This window comes from Haliotis rufescens, unplaced genomic scaffold, assembly GCF_023055435.1.
Source record: "Haliotis rufescens isolate VD_foot unplaced genomic scaffold, xgHalRufe1.0.p SCAF_2, whole genome shotgun sequence".
NCBI classification, from domain to species: domain Eukaryota; kingdom Metazoa; phylum Mollusca; class Gastropoda; order Lepetellida; family Haliotidae; genus Haliotis; species Haliotis rufescens.
Genome location: NW_025963890.1, coordinates 13,491,784 through 13,513,317, shown reverse-complemented (window position 1 = coordinate 13,513,317; position 21,534 = coordinate 13,491,784). Strand labels below are relative to the sequence as shown.

The 21,534-nt window shown below is 40.3% G+C and overlaps 1 protein-coding gene across 1 annotated transcript; it reads right to left on the bottom strand.

The window, feature by feature from the left end:
* Nucleotides 1-720: 720 nt before the first annotated feature.
* Nucleotides 721-21,167, bottom strand: LOC124113736 (something about silencing protein 10-like). Its single transcript, XM_048399655.1, has 16 exons — nt 21,137-21,167; nt 18,782-18,905; nt 17,543-17,596; nt 16,509-16,665; nt 15,821-15,895; nt 12,456-12,583; nt 11,384-11,464; nt 11,103-11,159; nt 7,494-7,603; nt 6,506-6,602; nt 5,612-5,736; nt 4,913-4,985; nt 3,797-3,933; nt 3,235-3,322; nt 1,766-1,873; nt 721-1,398 (listed from the first exon to the last, which is right to left on the bottom strand). The coding sequence occupies exons 1-16, from the start codon at nt 21,145-21,147 to the stop codon at nt 1,309-1,311; spliced, it is 1,515 nt and encodes a 504-aa protein (XP_048255612.1). The 5' UTR covers nt 21,148-21,167; the 3' UTR covers nt 721-1,308.
* Nucleotides 21,168-21,534: the final 367 nt, after the last annotated feature.

Sequence of the window (21,534 nt, the reverse complement as noted above, 5' to 3'; positions counted from 1 at the left end):
GCGGTCCTGCATCAACAGTACACTGCAATATTCCAGCTATGACACCATCAATCATGACAGCAAAGCTAGGGACCTATTGGAACTTGACCTCACCACAGGTGTAGAGCAGCACACTGGGGGCCCAAGGCCCTGCTTGCACAAAGCAATCTTAGTGCTAAGATGATCTTAACTCCAATACTTTAACATAGGCTTACAATAGTCTTAGCACAAAGATTGTTTTGTGCAAGTGGGCCCAGGAGACCAGTCATCTCAGGTGCTGCAATCGGCAAGTTGCATCTCTCAGGTGTGTCATGATGCTTTGATCACTCTTTAGGACTGATGGCATCTCTTGTGGCTTCCAGGGGCGGACGGGTAGCCTAGTAGTTAAAGCGTAAGTTAGTCACGCGGAACACCTGGGTTCGATTCCCGCCATGGGTACAATGTGTGAATCCCATTTCTGGTGTCCCCAACTGTGATATTGCTAGAACATTGCTAAAAGCGGTGAAAACCAAACTCGCTCACTTTTGTGGCTTAACACACATTAAGCTGACAGTGACATGCTGGTATATTTAGTAGCTCTGAATTCAATACTGTTCCAGCTGGTGTACATACCTCTCACAAGTTGAAGAACACCTGTTCTTTTCATATGACAAATTAACTATAAAAATATGAAAACGTCTTTAACTTCTTTTGAGAAGTATATAAAAAAACTGACTCAAACATATACAACAAAGTGATGACTCAAATTTACAATTTATTCACAAATTGTGGTTCCTGTTCAAAATGTTTGAGTATGAGCACTGACATACAATAGAAATAGTTCTGATGAAGGATTTCCCATGTTTACAAAACAATTGCAATAGGACATTCATTGTAAGTAAGTCCAAGTTCTTCAACTCCATATCCCAGTGTACCACTACTACTACTACTACTACTACTATAGCAGCAGCATGACCTGGGCAGTACCGATACTGAGGTCTCAATCCTTGGGGTACTGAAAATGTTGAACTATCCACATCTATTATTTCCCACATGTGGAAACAATGCTGTCTTAATGATGTGATGGCCTGTAGTAAATGGCTTCCTACTACCAGCAGTGTGATCTGATCAGACAGACAAAGTCATGTGAGGTTTCTTCAGAAACTCACTCAGTGTCCTGCTTTCAGTGTCATAATATTTGGTAACCCAACTATGAGTAGTACATGGTGAGACATGGTCAACCGAGCTTGCTTCAAAATCAAACTCAGTGTTTCAGCCACATGTAAAACTGCTGTCCAGTCCCAATCTTAATCTGCTAGGAAAGCAAGCATGTGTCTGGAATGAAGCCGATCACCGGAGCTTGACGCCACGTTTAATGCCAGCTCGGATACCCGTCAGTTCCCCAGCATACCTATTCATCTCTGTCCTCGGTTCACGCACCTGGAAATAAATAATGATAATTCAGTCTATGTTTTTTGTACAAGAAAGAAGGGGAAAATATATGACCACATACTGGGGCTAAAAAGAATAATAGTCTTGGTTCTCAGGCACTGCCCACATCATCTTAAAGTTCTTTGTACGTTTCGTTTTTGTTTCCATTTTCAACTCTTACAGGGGCTGCCTAATCAAAACATGAATAGATAGAGAGGTAGGTTATTAATTCATGATGCTTTGCTGCATCAGCAATTCGTGGCAGTACTGCCACCCTATTCAGGGCTAGTTTTATTTGGACTGAAGATCCATGTTTCATAGATGTGCCTAGGGAGCCCTGAGCCCTGATAATGATCGTGTGTTCCTCGTCACTTACCTGGCCCTTCCTGCGGACCTTGGCCTTCTCAAACTTCTTCCTGTGTTTGACCCTCGGGTTCCTCTGTTCCCTCTTCCTCTTGGTGGTCATACCTTTGTTCTTGGCAATCTACCAAACACACATCCGAATAGACTTGTACAAGTGAAATACACATCTAGCTTAAGGTGAGTTGAGGTGACATGAGGTCTAACATTGAGTTCAAAATTATTTCATGTATATACTGACGTGTGTGCGTGCATGTGTTTGTGGTAGTCCGGACTTGAATCCAGTTGCTTATAGCAGTTCAGCTAGCCCACTGGGATACCAATGTGCAGTTTATCATGGATACCCAACTCAGACACATCATACTGACTCCAAGCCGACCTGTCCTTGTCTTATCCCATTAATGCTGAGTGCCAGGCAGGGATATCAAGTGCCATCTTTTATGTTCTTTTGGTATGATGCGGCCAGGGATCAAACCCTCGACCTTCCGCTCTCCTGGCAGGCACTCTATCACTAGACAACAGAAGCAGCCCCTGCACCAATAGCCAGGCCAGGGGATCAAACAACTGACCTTCCGCTTTCTGCCAGCCACTCTATCCACTCCACCATAAAGGTAGTTTTAAACTTAAAATACCAGATGTCTTGACTGATATATATAGTGGTTTTAACAATGGTTGACCCCATAAAATGAAAATTGGAAAATATGTTTGCAAAACATTTGATAAAGGCTATTTACAAATGATCAATGCATTATCTTATGATAGTTTTTGTTTTGTTTTTGTTTGTTGTTTAACGCCGCACTCCGCAATATTCCAGCTATATGACGGTGGTCTGTAAATAATCGAGTCTGGACCAGACAATCCAGTGATTGATATCATGAGCATCGATCCACGCAATTGGGATCGATGACATGCATCAACCAAGTCAGCGAGCCTGACCACCTGATCCCGTTAGTCGCCTTTTACGACAAGCATAGTCGCCTTTTACGGCAAGAATAGGTTGCTGAAGACCTTTTCTACCCCGGAATCTTCACGGGTAATCAGTCGTGATGATACATAAGGAAATTCCCAATAACTTCCCCGAGTTACAACAGGTCCCCAGCAACCTATACTTGTCATGCAAGGAGAAGCAATGGATCTGGTTGTCAGACTCCGTGACTTCTTTGATTGCTTATCATCAAACCCTGACAGCATGATCACAGGTTTGTCTGATCCAGTGACTGAGTTTGGTTTTATGCTGGTTTTAGCATTATTCCAGCATTATCATGCAATATCATTGTACCCATGAAGGGAATTGAACCCTGGCCTTTGGTTTTACAAGCAGAAACCTTCACCACTGGGCTACCACACTGCCCTTTATCAGGTCTTGACTTGATTATTTACAGGCTGTCGTCATATAGCAAATATTGTTACATGCAGCGTTAAACAAAGAGCAAAGAAACAACTGTTTTCCTGCCCCACTATGGCACACCACTATGGCACACATACCTGGTATGTTATTGCTCTCTTCCCTTCCTCCTCCTCCTCCTCCTCCTCCCCATCATCAGGCTGAGATGGCTCCACTGCACCCGCCTTCCTGAACAGCCAGAAGTCAGGGGTTACAATCAAGGGATTTGAAATGAGGGAGTCATACAAATATCATAAAGATTTATACAATGTGAACTACTGCTTTGGAAGGTTCAGTTTACTTTATGGCACAGCACAGATGGCCTCGAGATCTAAATTGTCACAATTCACTTGCAGAGTTGTGTCCCCTAGCTGTGCCATGATCTGCTGATTTTGGTTTGAATCTGGATTCACTGTGATTATGATCTCTGTCTGCACTGAATTCGTTTATGCATTTCACCCGAGTTGTGAATGTGTTTGACGAGTCAATATCTTTAAAGTTACATTAAACATACCTTCACACTCTTATAGTCATTAATTCTTTTATGAATACAGTATTTGGATGAAATAATACAAAATGCAAAAAAAACACAGGCCATAGAACGAAAACCAAACAATTTAGCATGCAGTGTCATTAGCAATACCATCAATATACACAACGTACTCATCATCCTCGTCCTCATCATCTTCATCATCATCATCATCATCATCATACATGTTGCGACCTTTCTTCATCATGCTGTAGTACTCCAGGGCATCCTTCTCAGCCTGGGTCTCGAAGCTTCCATTCTGTTTCTTCACCTACAACACCAACAGGTACTGGTTGACATAGCACACCTTCCATTGTAAGAAAACAACTACAGTGTACAGCAAGCAACAGTCCCACCTAAAGTTGTGACCATCAGCAGCGACCCAAGCAATTCTGATGACAAGAGCGCAGCCATGAGCGAGTCAGATTGCGATTAAATTTATCATGAGACGACCCCTTTTATGCTGTCCATCACTGTACCGTTATGTAGCACATGTTGTATGCTTTGCTCTGTTTCTCCTTCTGTTGTGTCCGCCTCCGTTCAAGACATTAACTTGTACACATAACAACATAATAGTTTCTCAAACAACTTTATCCAGTGATGGGAATGAAAATAGCAAACAGCAGAGCTTGCTGGGTGCAGGGTATTCATTGCCGTGTACAGTATTGACATTTTATAGACTATTCCCGATTTTGAGTTATTTTGCAATTCATCGTTCTCATTTGAAGCTCAACGGACTGTAACACAAGAACTGTATGGACTGAATGTGCATAAACTGTAGCTCTGCTGTAACACATGCAACACATGTAACAGACACAACTACTCTCACAATGAACCTCATTATAAAAAGACGTTCTTTTATCAATGATGACTCAATATACTAATAATTATATTTTCATCCATTTTTACTTAAAATGTGATGTGGGCATTTTTATTCTTTACATTCTATGTGTGATGGACTATGTGTATATGGTATGTTTCATAAAGTAAAGAAAGAAGAGAACAATCTTCATCATCTGTACTTACTAAAATGATGCACGGTTGGGGTGTTTGGAAGTGAGGTCGGCAGGCAGTTGAAAATCTTATAATTAATTCATATAGGCCTAATCTAAGATGCATAGATACAATTTTGAAAATACCTGAAAATGCATATATTTTTAGGTAATAGGTTTTGAAATGTGTGTACCAGTTTATTTTAAATACAAGTGGGGGAAGCAAATCTGTGCCCTTGAGACTTTTGTCAGCCTTACCTTTGCTGGGGGTTCAGGGTCTTTGCCTCTCGTCTTCTCCTTCAGTTTTCTTTTGAGTTTCTCAGCCTTCTTTCTGAAATATCAGGAAAACCATTCACAACACCATAAATCTAAGGTAGGATGTGCCATAACTCTCAGGTAGGATGTGCCATAACTCTCAGGTAGGGTGTGCCATAACTCTCAGGTAGGGTGTGCCATAAATCTCAGGTAGGATGTGCCATAACTCTCAGGTAGGATGTGCCATAAAGCTCGATGGGGGGTGGGGGGGAGGAGAGGTTGTCCAAACTAGTATGTAACCAAATAACAGTTGTGTACCATCAACCTGGGAAAGTGCCTCTCTACATAAAGAAGCTTACAAACTATTGCTGCTGTGACCATAACACAAGATGCGCAGTACAGCTGTGCACATGTAAAGGGAAGTAACTGTGTGCTACATTGGATCACATTGGGTTTTTTTAAAAATGGTTATGAAACCGAAACGTGCAGCAAACTTTCTGATGCAGGCAGTGCCTGAGAACAAAAGACAAATATTTTCTTAGCCTAATCACTTAATCACTTTAGTCAACTCTTAGGACAAGCATATGTTACAAGGGACATTATGATTAACGTAAGGTACAAAGAAATGCAATCAATGGATGGAGCTTAGGTAGCTCGAGACCTGTTTCTACACCAGCATCCCACCAGGTGGCGTCAACTCACCTGACCCCTGCTGTTTGTTCAGGGGGAGGGGGCAGGTGAACGTCCTCCCCATTCTTCAATCTGTCCAGAATGTCATCAATCTCGGGCTTGAGTTTGGTGTCAAGAGGCTCCAACTGTTTCATCAGCTGTCAACAGGGACATGAAATGATAGTTGATGTTTCTCAAGATGGAGTCACCAAGTTAAGATTTAATGTCACATCGGCAATATGTCAGCCATACAGGGACGAGAGGAAATAATACATTCATAAAAGCATGCGTCAGACTAATAAAGTCTGGATTGCAGCTCTGATGGGTACTCGATAACAGATCTAGTTTAGTCAAGGGTACATTTTAATATCTTTTGGTATGACGCAGATGGGGATCGAACTCCCCTGCTCTTCAGGCAGATGCTTAAACATGAGGCCACTGAGGTTGTTGATGACAAAATGGAACTGGGCTTATACAAGAGAGATAGTGTATGACTCATGTTTCTGTACTGCACCAGTCTCTTGATGACGGTGAAACTGGGCTTATACAAAAGAGATATATGACTCACATTTCGGTACTGCACCATTCTCTTGATGATAGGGTGAAATTGGGCTTATACAAGAGATATATATATGACTCACATTTCTGTACTGCACCGGTCTCTTGATGACAAGGTGCAACTGGGCTTATACAAGAGATATATATATGACTCACATTTCTGTACTGCACCGGTCTCTTGATGACAAGGTGCGACTGGGCTTATACAAGAGAGATATACATGACTCACATTTCTGTCCTGCACCAGTCTCTTGATGACGGTGAAACTTGGCTTATACAAAAGAGATATATGACTCACATTTCGGTACTACACCAGTCTCTTGATGACAGGGTGAAACTGGGCTTATACAAAAGAGATATATGACTCACATTTCGGTACTGCACCAGTCTCTTGATGACAGGGTGGTTCCCGGCTGCGATGTGCTTGGCTTTCAGCATGAGGTAGAAGCTGACATTGATACAGTAACTGCAACACACAATGATCAACCATCACACAATCATCATCACATTCAGGGTGTCATCTCTTTTCAGTTCTGAGGCCTAAGGGTTGTTTGTTTGTTGTTAACGGCAAACTCAACAATATTCAAACTTTTGGACAACAGCCTGTAAATAATAAAATATGGACCAAAAGACAATGATTGAAATTTTGATCAAAAGTCCACTCGATCGATTAACAAGATAGTTTTGTTGTTGTTTTAATGCCGCACTCATCAATATTTCAGCTATATGACAGCGGTCTGTAAATAATCGAGTCTGGACTAGACTATCCATTGATTGATATCATGAGCATCTTACGGCAAGCATGGGTTGCTGAAGAACTATTCTCTACCTGGAATTTCACGGGCCAACATGATTAAGTCACCTCATACAATCAGTTGCTGGGAATTTATTCCAACCAGGAATCCCCATGCTGGCTCAGGCCTAATGTGTCAAGGTGAGCTCATCTCATAATAATCAGCTAGAAAAAAATCTTGTGACAATCATGATTCTTCATCATGTCTGACAGCTGCAGTTCAAATACATCACAGCTTCTTCTCATAAGCACATCATTGTGAAACAGGACACTTACTTCATTGTGAAACAGCACACTTACTTCATTGTGAAACAGCACACTTACTTCATTGTGAAACAGGACACTTACTTCATTGTGAAACAGGACACTTACTTCATTGTGAAACAGGACACTTACTTCATTGTGAAACAGCACACTTACTTCATTGTGAAACAGCACACTTACTTCATTGTGAAACAGCACACTTACTTCATTGTGAAACAGGACACTTACTTCATTGTGAAACAGGACACTTACTTCATTGTGAAACAGGACACTTACTTCATTGTGAAACAGGACACTTACTTCATATTGAGGTGAAATCGTGTCCTGACGTAATCTGCAGCACTGCCATGAACTTTGCCTTCATTGACAAGGGTCAGCAATGGTTGGAAAATGTCCTTAACTTCTGTCATCTAAACCCAGTAAAAGGGAACAATCATTTTCCAATAAACAAAGCCTCCATTTACATTCACTTTATTCTCTAAAATTCTTCAAACTTTAGTCATCATTTCTTTTCTAAACAACAAAAATACTGCTGTAATACACCACAACATTACACTGAATTGTACATGGCACAACACTGTGATACTTTGTACAAGGCACAACATTTTACTACACATCACTATTGTACAAAAGCACTGTACAGTGTTCTGCAGTACATGTCTCAGTACTGCACAACACTATACAACATGTCTTAGTACTGTACAACACTGTACAACGTCTCAGTACAGCATAACACTGTAAAACATGTCTCAGTACTGCACATCACTGTAAAACATGTCTCAGTACTGCACATCACTGTACACATGTCTCAGTACTGTACAACACTGTACAATGTATCTCAGTACTGCATAACACTGTACAACATGTCTCAGTACTTTACAACATGTCTCAGTACTGTACACATGTCTCAGTACTGTACAACACTGTACAATGTATCTCAGTACTTCACAACACTGTACAACATGTCTCAGTACTGCACAACATTGTACAACATATCTCAGTACTGTACACATCTCTCAGTACTGTACAACACTGTACAATGTATCTCAGTACTTCACAACACTGTACAACGTCTCAGTACAGCATAACACTGTAAAACATGTCTCAGTACTGCACATCACTGTAAAACATGTCTCAGTACTGCACATCACTGTACACATGTCTCAGTACTGTACAACACTGTACAATGTATCTCAGTACTGCATAACACTGTACAACATGTCTCAGTACTGCACAACACTGTACAACATGTCTCAGTACTGCACAACAATGTACAATGTATCTCAGTACTTCACAACACTGTACAACATGTCTCAGTACTGTACACATGTCTCAGTACTGTACAACACTGTACAATGTATCTCAGTACTTCACAACACTGTACAACATGTCTCAGTACTGCACAACACTGTACAACATGTCTCAGTACTGCACAACAATGTACAATGTATCTCAGTACTTCACAACACTGTACAACATGTCTCAGTACTGTACAACACTGTACAATGTATCTCAGTACTTCACAACACTGTACAACATGTCTCAGTACTGCACAACACTTACAATGTGTCTAAGTACTTCACAACACTGTACAATGTATCTCAGTACTTCACAACACTGTACAACATGTCTCAGTACTTCACAACACTGTACAACATGTCTCAGTACTGCACAATATTGTATGTGTCTCAGTACTGCACAACACTGTAAAACATGTCTCAACACTGTACAAGACTGTACAGCATGTCTCAGTGCTGTACAACACTGTACAACATGTCTAAGTACTGCACAACACTGTACAACGTGTCTCAGTATTGCACAACACTGTAAGACATGTCTCAGTACAGCACAACACTGTACAACGTGTCTCAGTACTGCACAACACTGTACGACATGTCTCAGTACTGTGCAACACTGTACAACATGTCTCAGTACTGCACTACACTGTACATGTCTCAGTACTGCACAACACTGTACAAAGTGTCTCAGTACTGCACAACACTTTCAATGTGTCTCAGTACTGCACAACACTGTACAACATGTCTCAGTACTTTACAACATGTCTCAGTACTGTACACATGTCTCAGTACTGTACAACACTGTACAATGTATCTCAGTACTTCACAACACTGTACAACATGTCTCAGTACTGCACAACATTGTACAACATATCTCAGTACTGTACACATGTCTCAGTACTGTACAACACTGTACAATGTATCTCAGTACTGCACAACACTGTACAACGTGTCTCAGTACTGCACAACACTGTACAACATGTCTCAGTACTGCACAACACTGTACAACATGTCTCAGTACTGCACAACACTGTACAATGTATCTCAGTACTGCACAACACTGTACAACATGTCTCAGTACTGCACAACAATGTACAACATGTCTCAGTACAGCACAACACTGTACAACATGTCTCAGTACTGCACAACAATGTACAACATGTCTCAGTACTGTACAACACTGTACAATGTATCTCAGTACTGCACAACACTGTACAACATGTCTCAGTACTGCACAACAATGTACGTGTCTCAGTACTGCACAACACTTACAATGTGTCTAAGTACTTCACAACACTGTACAACATGTCTCAGTACTGCACAATACTGTATGTGTCTCAGTACTGCACAACACTGTAAAACATGTCTCAACACTGTACAAGACTGTACAGCATGTCTCAGTGCTGCACAACACTGTACAACATGTCTAAGTACTGCACAACACTGTACAACATGTCTCAGTACAGCATAATACTGTGCACCATATCTCAGTACAGCACAACACTGTACAACGTGTCTCAGTACTGCACAACACTGTAAGACATGTCTCAGTACAGCACAACACTGTACAACGTGTCTCAGTACTGCACAACACTGTACGACATGTCTCAGTACTGTGCAACACTGTACAACATGTCTCAGTACTGCACAACACTGTACATGTCTCAGTACTGCACAACACTGTACAAAGTGTCTCAGTACTGCACAACACTTTCAATGTGTCTCAGTACTGCACAACACTGTACAACATGTCTCAGTACTGCACAACACTGTACAATGTCTCTCAGTACTGCACAACACTGTACAATGTGCCTTAGTACTGTACAACATGTCTCAGTACTGCACAACACTTTACAACATGTCTCAGTACTTCACAACATGTCTCAGTACTGCCCAACACTGTACAACATGTCTCAGTACTGCACAACACTGTACAACATGTCTCTACTGCACAACACTGTACAACGTGTACCAGTACTGCACAACACTGTACAATGTGTCTCAGTACTGCACAACACTGTACAATGTGCCTCAGTACTGTACAACATGTCTCAGTACTGCACAACACTTTACAACATGTCTCAGTACTTCACAACATGTCTCAGTACTGCCCAACACTGTACAACATGTCTCAGTACTGCACAACACTGTACAACATGTCTCTACTGCACAACACTGTACAACGTGTACCAGTACTGCACAACACTGTACAATGTGTCTCAGTACTGCACAACACTGTACAATGTGCCTCAGTACTGTACAACATGTCTCAGTACTGCACAACACTTTACAACATGTCTCAGTACTTCACAACATGTCTCAGTACTGCCCAACACTGTACAACATGTCTCAGTACTGCACAACACTGTACAACATGTCTCTACTGCACAACACTGTACAAAGTGTCTCAGTACTGCACAACACTGTACAACGTATCTTGGTACTGCACAATACGGTACAACATGTCTAAGTACTGCACAACACTGTACAACATGTCTCAGTACAGCACAACACTGTACAACGTATCTTGGTACTGCACAATACGGTACAACATGTCTAAGTACTGCACAACACTGTGCAACATGTCTCAGTACAGCACAACACTGCCCACCTTGCTGATGTAGTCCTCGATGAGGGTCAACAGTTCAGGAGATTCTTTCTTCAGGAGCTGCAGGACATAACAAAGACAATGATTGCAATTGTGTCTCTTATACCATTATGAACAACACAACTTTCTTTTATGATATGTTTTCTTCTTACACTTCTTCAAAACCCCATCTGGCTCAAAAAGCTGTAAATATTTGAGGAAAAAACAAATTTCTCAATTGTTGACACATAGAATAGTTACACATTAGCAACACTTGGTGTCACTCGATGACTTATTTGACCTACCTCCAACTTTTCCCTTTTAGAGAGTTTTGACAAATCTTTCACAACCTTGCCCTCCTCTTTCGCTTCCTTCTTCTTTGCTGGCTAAACAGACAGAAATATTGATCAGTCACACAAAAAATACCTATACATGGATAATGCTGGAAAAAGAAAACATGGACCGGTTGTACATATCAAATATATTCCTGCAAGAAAGTATTTTATTTCAGCATTGAGGAAAAATAATTTACAATTTTCTAGTTTTTCATTCACAAGTATTTTCAGTTATGGCGATTAAAACTCTTCACAATGTTTGATATGTCGTACAAAAACAGTTGACCTTGAGATGCTGTTTATTTGAATTTGAGTGTGTGAGTGAGTGTGTGAGTGTGTGAGTGTGTGAGTGAGTGAGTGAGTGAGTGAGTGAGTGAGTGGGTGGGTGGGTGGGTGGGTGGGTGGGTGGGAGTGAGTGAGTGAGTGAGTGAGTGAGTGAGTGTGAGAGTATGGTTTTACGCCGCTTTTAGCAATATTCCAGCAATATCACGGCGGGGGACACCAGAAATGGGCTTCACACATTGTACCCATGACAGGAATCGAACCCGGGTCTTCAGCGTGACGAGCGAACGCATTTACCACTAGGCTACCCGACCGCCCCATTTGAATTTGAATTATGTTGTACTCTTCCTGATATTCAACTGTACCAAAGAAACAATGTGGTACAAATGGCATTACAAAGAAACACAATTTCACAAACATTAACTTTGTGTGTTTATTAACACCAGCCTCAGCAATATTCCAGCTATATGATGGGGGCCTGTAAATAATCAAGTCTGGACCAGACAATCCTGTGATCCACGTTGTCAGGGTATAAAGACACGCAATCAACCAAGTCACAGAGTCTGACTACCCAATCCATTAAGTCGCCTGTTACGACCAGCTCAGGTTGCTGGGTAGCATATCTAACCTGTCATTCCAACAGGGTATTAACCTCAAAGACCTCAAGCATTGACTGCATGCTTCGGATGATGCCTGCAGCTTCACATGAGCTATTATTGCTGTAGCAGACCACGATCAACAACCTACAATACAGTCTCACCTTGACCGTGAAGGCGTCGAGTCCAAAGTCCTGGTCGCTCATCTCCTCCGCCATCTTCTTCTGAAGAGCCAGAGCCTCCTTCTCCTCCATTGCAGCGTTTCCCGTCTCCTCATCCGACCCCGACAAATCTGGCATCAATCACAAGACATTTACTCATCAGATCATTTAGGTTGCATGTAGTTTGGTGTTCATGTGTGAATCAGAAGATCATAAGCAGTTGTCCGACCAGAAGATCATAAGCAGTTGTCAAACCAGAAGATCATAAGCAGTTGTCAGACCAGAAGATCATAAGCAGTTGTCATAGACCAGAACATCATAAGCAGTTGTCATAGACCAGAAGATCATAAGCAGTTGTCCGACCGGAAGATCATAAGCAGTTGTCCGACCAGAAGATCATAAGCAGTTGTCAAACCGGAAGATCATAAGCAGTTGTCCGACCAGAAGATCATAAGCAGTTGTCCAACCGGAAGATCATAAGCAGTTGTCCGACCAGAAGATCATAAGCAGTTGTCATAGACCGGAAGATCATAAGCAGTTGTCCAACCGGAAGATCATAAGCAGTTGTCCGACCAGAAGATCATAAGCAGTTGTCCAACCGGAAGATCATAAGCAGTTGTCCGACCAGAAGATCATAAGCAGTTGTCCGACCAGAAGATCATAAGAAGTTGTCCAACCGGAAGATCATAAGCAGTTGTCATAGACCGGAAGATCATAAGCAGTTGTCCGACCAGAAGATCATAACCAGTTGTCCGACCAGAGTATCATAACCAGTTGTCCGACCAGAAGATCATAAGCAGTTGTCCGACCAGAAGATCATAAGCAGTTGTCCGACCAGAAGATCATAAGCAGTTGTCCGACCGGAAGATCATAAGCAGTTGTCCGACCGGAAGATCATAAGCAGTTGTCCGACCAGAAGATCATAAGCAGTTGTCCGACCAGAAGATCATAAGCAGTTGTCAGACCAGAAGATCATAAGCAGTTGTCATAGACCAGAAGATCATAAGCAGTTGTCATAGACCAGAAGAAGCCAAAGTCAGGAGATCATGATAGGAGAACATATACAGTCTTTAATAATCTTTATTCCAAATCAAATGATTATAAACTGAACAATCAATAGAGTGAGTGAGTGAGTTGGGTTTAACGCCGCTTTTAACAATACTCCAGTTATATCGCGGCGTGTCAGCTTAATGTGGGAGGAAAGCCCGAAGTGATGCAGGTCTCAGACGTTTACCACTTCGGTGAAACCCACGAGCACGGGTATGGTGCTGACAAACCTAGAAACATAATCGGGGCAAACCGGGATTCGAACCCACAATCATAGGTTTCTGGCGTGTCAAGGGGACGCAACTCTGCACAGCGAATCGCGGCGCCTTAGACGACTGGGCCACCCGTGCCCCCGAACAATCAATAGAAGATTCCAAGCAGATTAGCAATAACAAGTATGTTCCTCAGATGTGCAAATCTGAAAAATCATATTCGGAACATCTTTGGGGCAAATCCACACTTGGAGCATGGGACTATACCCCTACACTTGACCACTGGATAACACCCCTACACTTGACCACTGGAAAACATCCTACACTTTGACCATTCCATAGCACTCTACACTTTGACCATTGGATAACACCCCTACACTTTGACCATTGGATAACATCCCTACACTTTGACCATTGGATAACACCCCTACACTTGACCATTGGATAACACCCCTACACTTGACCACTGGATAACACCCCTACACTTGACCACTGGATTACACCCCTACACTTGACCACTGGATAACACCCTACACTTTGACCATTCCATAACATTCCTACACTTTGACCCAGGGGTCCGGAAACCGTCATATGCGCCGGACATGTCCGATTGGGAATCTCAAATGTCCGGTTTAAAATATTGCTTACCGGACATTTAATTTTTTCTGTCCGGACATTTTAAAAAGTATTGTCCGGACATTCTTAAATTTTGACCGGACATGATCAACAGTTAGGACTGAGCAGTTTCTGTCTGCAGTTGTAACACAATGAAGATTATCTACACTGACAAGCTTTGTTTGTTTTGATTGCTGTAAATACATCGTACCTACATGATAGTCCAAGCAGTCAATCACTGTAATAGGCAATAAACTGAGTTGACACTGATTAATCGAGGATTAATTACTGAGAACATCTTGTTAATTTGAGAGAAAGGTGTTAACAACTGTACATAAATACCTTGCATCATTGATGTACCTCATTATCCTCACAATGCTACGATACGTAACCTCAGACAAGAAGCGAAAGCGTGACGACAGCCAGTCGACCGATGCAGATCAGTCGAGCGGATCTGCCAAACCCTCAAAGTCTGGACGATCATTTGTAAGTCGTGGCTAACGACTTTCACTTGGTTGACATACAATGAGGATTTGCAGATTTTATTGTTTTCAGTAGCTAGTCGTATATTGAATCTTGATTGACCGCCATTTTGCTTTCTGTGACGATCAATATCATTTTTTATGGTCAATAATTAAGTACAGATGAAAAAAGTATTCAAATAACTATTGCTATCAACGATATTTTAGTATTTGTGATTATATTATCTGTCTTGTTTTTAAAAAATCTTTAGTTTAAAAAAAAACTTTTCCCGTGAGGTCACGTGATAACCAAATATGGGATAATAGTCTCGATCCAAATGTTACAACGCGTACACTTGAGCAGACTCATGAATATAACTCATGAATATTAATTAGACCATTCACTACGTTAACAGATCGTTATTATACAGAAACAAACGTATGTTTTCCATGTATATCTAAAATGATATTATTTGTTATTAATTGTCCAGTGAATTAAACAATTTAAATTGAAACAATTCATAATTCATCATATTATGAATACGTAACAACTTGTAATGTGTGTGAAAAGTCGTCCTAAAATACGCTATTTGAAGGGGGCGTGGCCTAAATGCAAATGACCGATTGGGATTTTAAATTTTCCGGACCCCTGCTTTGACCATTCCATAACATTCCTACACTTGACCATTGGATAACACCCTTACATTTTACCAATGATAACACCCTTACATTTTACCACTCATAACAACCCTAAACTTTTACCATTGGATAACATTCCTACACTTGACTTCTGGAAAAAAATCCTATACTTGACCATTGGATAACATTCCTACACTTGACCATTTGATAACTCCTATTTTGACCACCAGATAACACATTACACATGACCATTGGATAACACCTCTCACTTTGACTATTGGACAATACCCTCACTACACTTGACTATGGGATAACATCAATTGTCTTTTACTGTGAGAAGACATATAGAGATGGTAACAACAAGCAGCATGCTTTGTACTCATGTTAGACTCACCAAACTTGTTGTCAATGATATCAGCATGGTAGAACCGGTTCCGCTTCACTCCCCATGCCTTGCTGTCTGGCAGACCTGTCAAGAACACACATAAAATGAGATATACAGCTAATAATGCCACTGCATATTTATAATAGTCAGATAGGTCAAACTATGAAAAAACAATTATCCTTCACTAGAATCATTTAAATGTTCCTTTTTAACATGAAAAACAGGCATAATATTCATTATGTGGAGAAAAAAAAATTGTTCTAGAAACTTCACATATTATTTTCTTGCTTTGCAAGACACAAATGCTAGACTGATTAATAGGATCCTTAGTACTTGTCTCTATCTAAAACTTGATGTATTCTGTTTTTCAGGGAGATTAGTGAGTGAGTATGGTTTTACGCCGCTTTTAGCAATATTCCAGCAGTATCACGGCGGGGGACACCAGAAATGGGCTTCACACATTGTACCCATGTCGGGAATCAAACCCGGGTCTTCGGCGTGACGAGCGAACGCTTTAACCACTAGGCTACCCAACCGCCCCTTCAGGGAGATTAGCACAGGGCTCTTTATAATAGAAAACAGGAGGCATGAATGCATTGTTTAGAATATTGAGAACCTAGTTCTTGAAATACAGCTATATAAGCCTCTGAAATCTACTTTTGAAGATCACTTGATGAAGCTAACTATGTGACCCGACCATCATCTACTGCTTCCTCCTCCAGGTCACTGTCCATCTTCTTCTGGAGGTGATGTTGACGGAGGCGGCGGAGCTGCGTCTTGTACATTCGGATCTCATCATCGTCATCATCAGAGCTCAGGAGGTCATCATCCGAAACAACATTCATGACCTCCTCCTAAACGACACGAACACAGAAACTTGTCACTGACTGTGCAAGATCAGTGTTGCTCTAACAAAATACTTTCCTTTCCGCCCCCTCAAGATATATAAAAATATATCTCTATCAAAAGTTGAGTAGTATATTTCATATACCGACAGACATGACAGAGTCACTAAAATAAAACAGACCTTTTCAATTTTATATTTTAAGTAATCACTACCAACATTCGAATACGAATACACAGGCATGCACCAACCAATATAAAGCAATCCTGATGGCACATTTTATAAAATCTCATCTCCAACAAAAAGATGTAAATGAATGTTATACTTAGACTGACATACCTCATCAGGTTACTACTTTGCCATATGTACACAAACTCTCATGAATAAATATATAAAAGTTCTTTTGTTCTGCTCTGGAAACAAAACATGTCTGTTTGTTTGGTTGTTGTTTAACACTGCACTCAGCCATGTTCCAGCTAAATGACGGTGGTCTGTAAATAATCGAGTCTGGGCCAGACAATCCAGTGATTGATATCATGAGCATCGATCTATACAATTGGTATACGATGACATGCATCAACCGAGTCAAATATATATCATAAATGGGATGGGTTCACCCAGGGTTTATATTCCTACACGGTTACCAAAGTGAATATAGTGAATAGAAATATGTCATAAGCTTTAATTAATTTTAGCATGATATAATATGACAGTGATTATTACCCAAATGTGTTTCCGTATCATATATATATATCTATATTTGGAATATAAATACATATTACTGTTACCTAAAACAATTGTTATTCCTAATATTTGACATTGATAATACGAAAACACACTCAACAAATAACGTAATCTCAATAAAGGATATGGTTAACTTGACCAACCTCTTCTTCCGAGTCATCCAGGCGTCGGTCCTTATATCCCTCATCAAGGAGCACCTGTCAGAAGAAAAAAAATACACTGATTAGGGATATATACAAATTATGGTCTTCACAAAGCCATGTCAGGATTTCTTTTGGATGGCCGTTTGTCAAAAGTAAGGGTAAGTGACCACTTCAGTCACAAGGCAACCCAACAGAGTGAACTTTTTACACAGCAGTCAGCTAATAGCTGTTCTACAGCTTTCTGTAACTAGTTACAGTATAGACATAGCATGAGCAACGATCCACTCCATCGATGGGTTCGGTGTCATTTCCTATCCTGGCAGTTCCGAATCCCGGTAGTTTCGTTAGTCTCTGGTCATTTTGTCAACTGGCTTTATCAATTAGGTCAATGCTGAAGTCATTGTTACATAAGTAAAGTAGATCAGATACATGCAGCAACTGTCTGTGCAGGAGTTTCTCAAATCTGGCCTGCATGAAGACAGTGGATTCTTTTTAAAGTGGATGTTTGAACTATCCTAATATGAAACTGACAGTTTGCATGTATAGACATGAGCTATGAACGCACCCAATGAGGATTTAGGAATCACAGACACGTTCACGATCATTGTAACATTCCCAATGTGGATCATAACTTGTAGTGAGATGCTATGCTGGTGCATCACGATTTTTACTTCTTGATACAAGTTTCAATCACAATCTCACACATGGTAAAACCTATCAATTCTTGCCTTAAATGCATTCTTTAATAAATGTTACACCAAACACTTATTAATCCATACATTAATGTGTCACCTTTCTACACTTGCAACTTACTGTAATGTTGGTAGATCTAATGGTTGATTTATACTTTAGTGTGACAATATTACAATGCATATTTTATTAATAGCGTTATGCGAGGACAAGTTATCTCCCTTTTTAATGGAAGTAAAACAGAAGCACATGATGTGAGATGAAGAATGTGATGCTGGTGACATGTGTCAGAACTTCGCGATATATCGATTGCAATACATATTGAGCTTGTCAAATGAAACTGTATGTTTGCGACGATGTGTGATGTACTCATGAATCCTCACAATGTTTTTTACAGGACAAACAATGACGGGTCTCAGTAATACATCCATAAAACTGTAGGAAATGTGTTTCGTTCATGGTTACATCCCAAAGAGTGTGGAACATCATGCAGATGTGTGAAATAGTGAAATAGGCTAAAACCTCAAAAACAAGAACCATTACACTTACCTTATTTCTCCCCTCGTGGAAGTCATCAATGTCATCATGGTAGAAGTCCTGAGACTCGGGATCAGGGTCATCATCCGAGTTATACACATTCAGAGGCTTGCCCCCTCTACGTCCACCTTGACCTCTGAATACATCAAGCGTTATCAGTATTACAAATACATACACTGAATGTTGTAGTCATGTTAATTTTTTATCACCAATAATGATCAGATTTTGGTTGGTTAGATTGTTGTTTAATGCTGCACACAGCAATATTCCAGCTATATGACAGCGGTCTGAAAATAATCGCGTCTGGACCAGACAATCCCATGATTAAGATCATGAGCATCGATCCCCGCAAATTGGGACTGATGACATGTATAAACCAAGTCAGCAAGCCTGACCACCCAATCCTGTTAGTCCCCTTTTACCCATGCTTGCCGAAGACCGAAGCTGGTCCGATCTACCACGGATCTTCACGGGTCAATAATGATCAGAAACTAGAAAACCCAATAGAATCCTGTGGATTAACTTGTCCTACATGTATATGTAAAGGAAATTACCATCAATGACCTATGTCAGTATGGCTGTTGGGGTCCTTGCCGTCACAGGTACTACAGAACTGTAACCCAGGAGCCTTTCTATACAATGAAATGTAGCCGAGAGCTTTCATGACTGTTGAACTCCATCGTGGCTCTCAGTAAACACAAATTTACCCCAGGTACCTTCTTGTATACATAAATGCAGCCAAATGCGCCACTATGTACGGCATTGGACGAGTCTATTTTCACTATGTATGAAGCCAGTTTTCGACTGACTAAATTTAGTTGTGTGTGCTATAAACTCAGATGCATGTGCAATATGTACATGAGGTACATTTCTTTAATACCTGTGCCAACAACCTACCCAACAGCGTATGTGTGTTGCAATAGGCCTATATTGTAAACAAATAATTAGGGAACAGGTCAAAATGGCTACACATCACAATGGCCACAGACACCATGGACAACAATGTCAAAGGTATATATAAAGCATACATAGTGTTAGCTTCTATTTGTTTCAGTGTCATGCTCTATTTATTCATTAATCCAAAAGATTGACAATTAACTTTTATCAATAGCAAAACCTGTGTGTGATGTCTTTACTAAGCTTTTGTAACACATACTTCGATACTGTTTTGATTGACCTTTGATCAATACTGAAACCAGGATCCGCTCAACACTTCCACCCTTCTCAGCCCGACAAGTTGCAGTTCTCCAAGTGAGGACTAAGGTAGGCTAATCATTTGCTGAGTAAGCATAATATAATCTATCTGTTAACAGGTCAAAGGGCCGTTACCAATTTCCATGAGTCAGGCCTGGACAGGTTTTATTATTAAATTATTGCAGGTTGGAACAGATGCATCAACAGCCACAAAGGGAAGCGATAACTTGGATTTTACAAGCTTGTTTTTGTAATTATCATTATTATTATTGTTCCAGTTTAGAAGAGCTGCATCAATATCTGCAAAGGGGAACGACAACTTAGATTGTACAAGCTTGTGCTAGCCCTGTTACAGGAAGCCTCCCAAGTTAAACTCCAAGTGAGACACAAGGGCAAACTGTGATGAAACATAAGGAAGACAGCCGCCAGTTCCCAGAAGAGATATTTTTCAAATCTGAATGTCCCAAGTCACAATGACAACAAAAATGAATTCAGACAACTGAACAGAATAACAGGAGATGTGCTTTGAGATGCTGATACATGCCAACTATTAACATGATAAAAGATATTTCTTGAAATAAATAAAGATGTATAACATACAAAATGTATACTTCATAATGTAAACATTGTGGGTTTGTGTGGCCCTTTTGACTTTTTGGTGTGGTCCTTTAGACAAATGTGTTTGTGGACGTTTTGACTACAACCCATTTATTAAAAAGACCCTTTCAACTCACCTTTCAATCAATACTATAATTAACACTTATATGCTGAATAGTCATTATAACAGCACAGTAAATTGGGGGTCAACCTTATTACCCAAAAAAATATCACACATACGAATACGGTAACATACTGGTTATTAATGTAGTCACGTAAATAGGTGATACTTTCAAGAAGATGCCGAATTTTCGTATATCTATATCTCGTATATCTATGTAAATAGTCAGAAAAGGGTGTAAACAGAGACTCTAATATTACATGGTCTCTGATGTTACTGACCACAGGACCACGTAACTGAAGTTCCATAAGTTCACATTCTAGATAAAATAACAATCTCGAGTCCGAACTCTCACTTGTTTGTTTGCTCTTATTATTATTAGTTACGTGGTCCTGTGTACTGACCTAATGAAATTATCTCAAACATTAATTAACTGAAAGAGTATCTTGTTTTACCGTTTTCCCATAGCTGTTGCGATAGGATCACAGGTCGACACGTGCAGTTAAAACCCAATTGAGTCGTCTCCCTTGAATGTTAAACTGGTTCTCTTTGTACGCATTTTACAGTGTATTTAATGTATAATAGACAGAGCACAGTCGTTTCCAAGGGTTCTGGTGCTGGTGGTTTAATTTTGTACTGCAATCCACTTCCATATACAGTTACATTACAATACATTATAATATTTTTAGAAAACACACAATTATTTCAAAGCGACGCTTTTCTCCATTTAAAGATAAAATAATTAAAATTTGGATTGAACAGAATATATGGCTAACAAAATGTAGATCTACGTTGAATGTGTTCATTTCAATGTTTTGTGTGTAGAATGTACGACAAATTCGTTTTTATTTGT

What these genes read in the sequence shown, in the direction of transcription:
- LOC124113736 (XM_048399655.1), bottom strand. An exon ending in TCCACGAGGGGAGAAATAAG is followed by an intron (nt 17,597 to 18,781) that starts GTAAGTGTAATG and finishes TTCTTCTGACAG; the next exon opens with GTGCTCCTTGATGAGGGATA. An exon ending in CTAAAAGGGAAAAGTTGGAG is followed by an intron (nt 11,160 to 11,383) that starts GTAGGTCAAATA and finishes TATGTCCTGCAG; the next exon opens with CTCCTGAAGAAAGAATCTCC.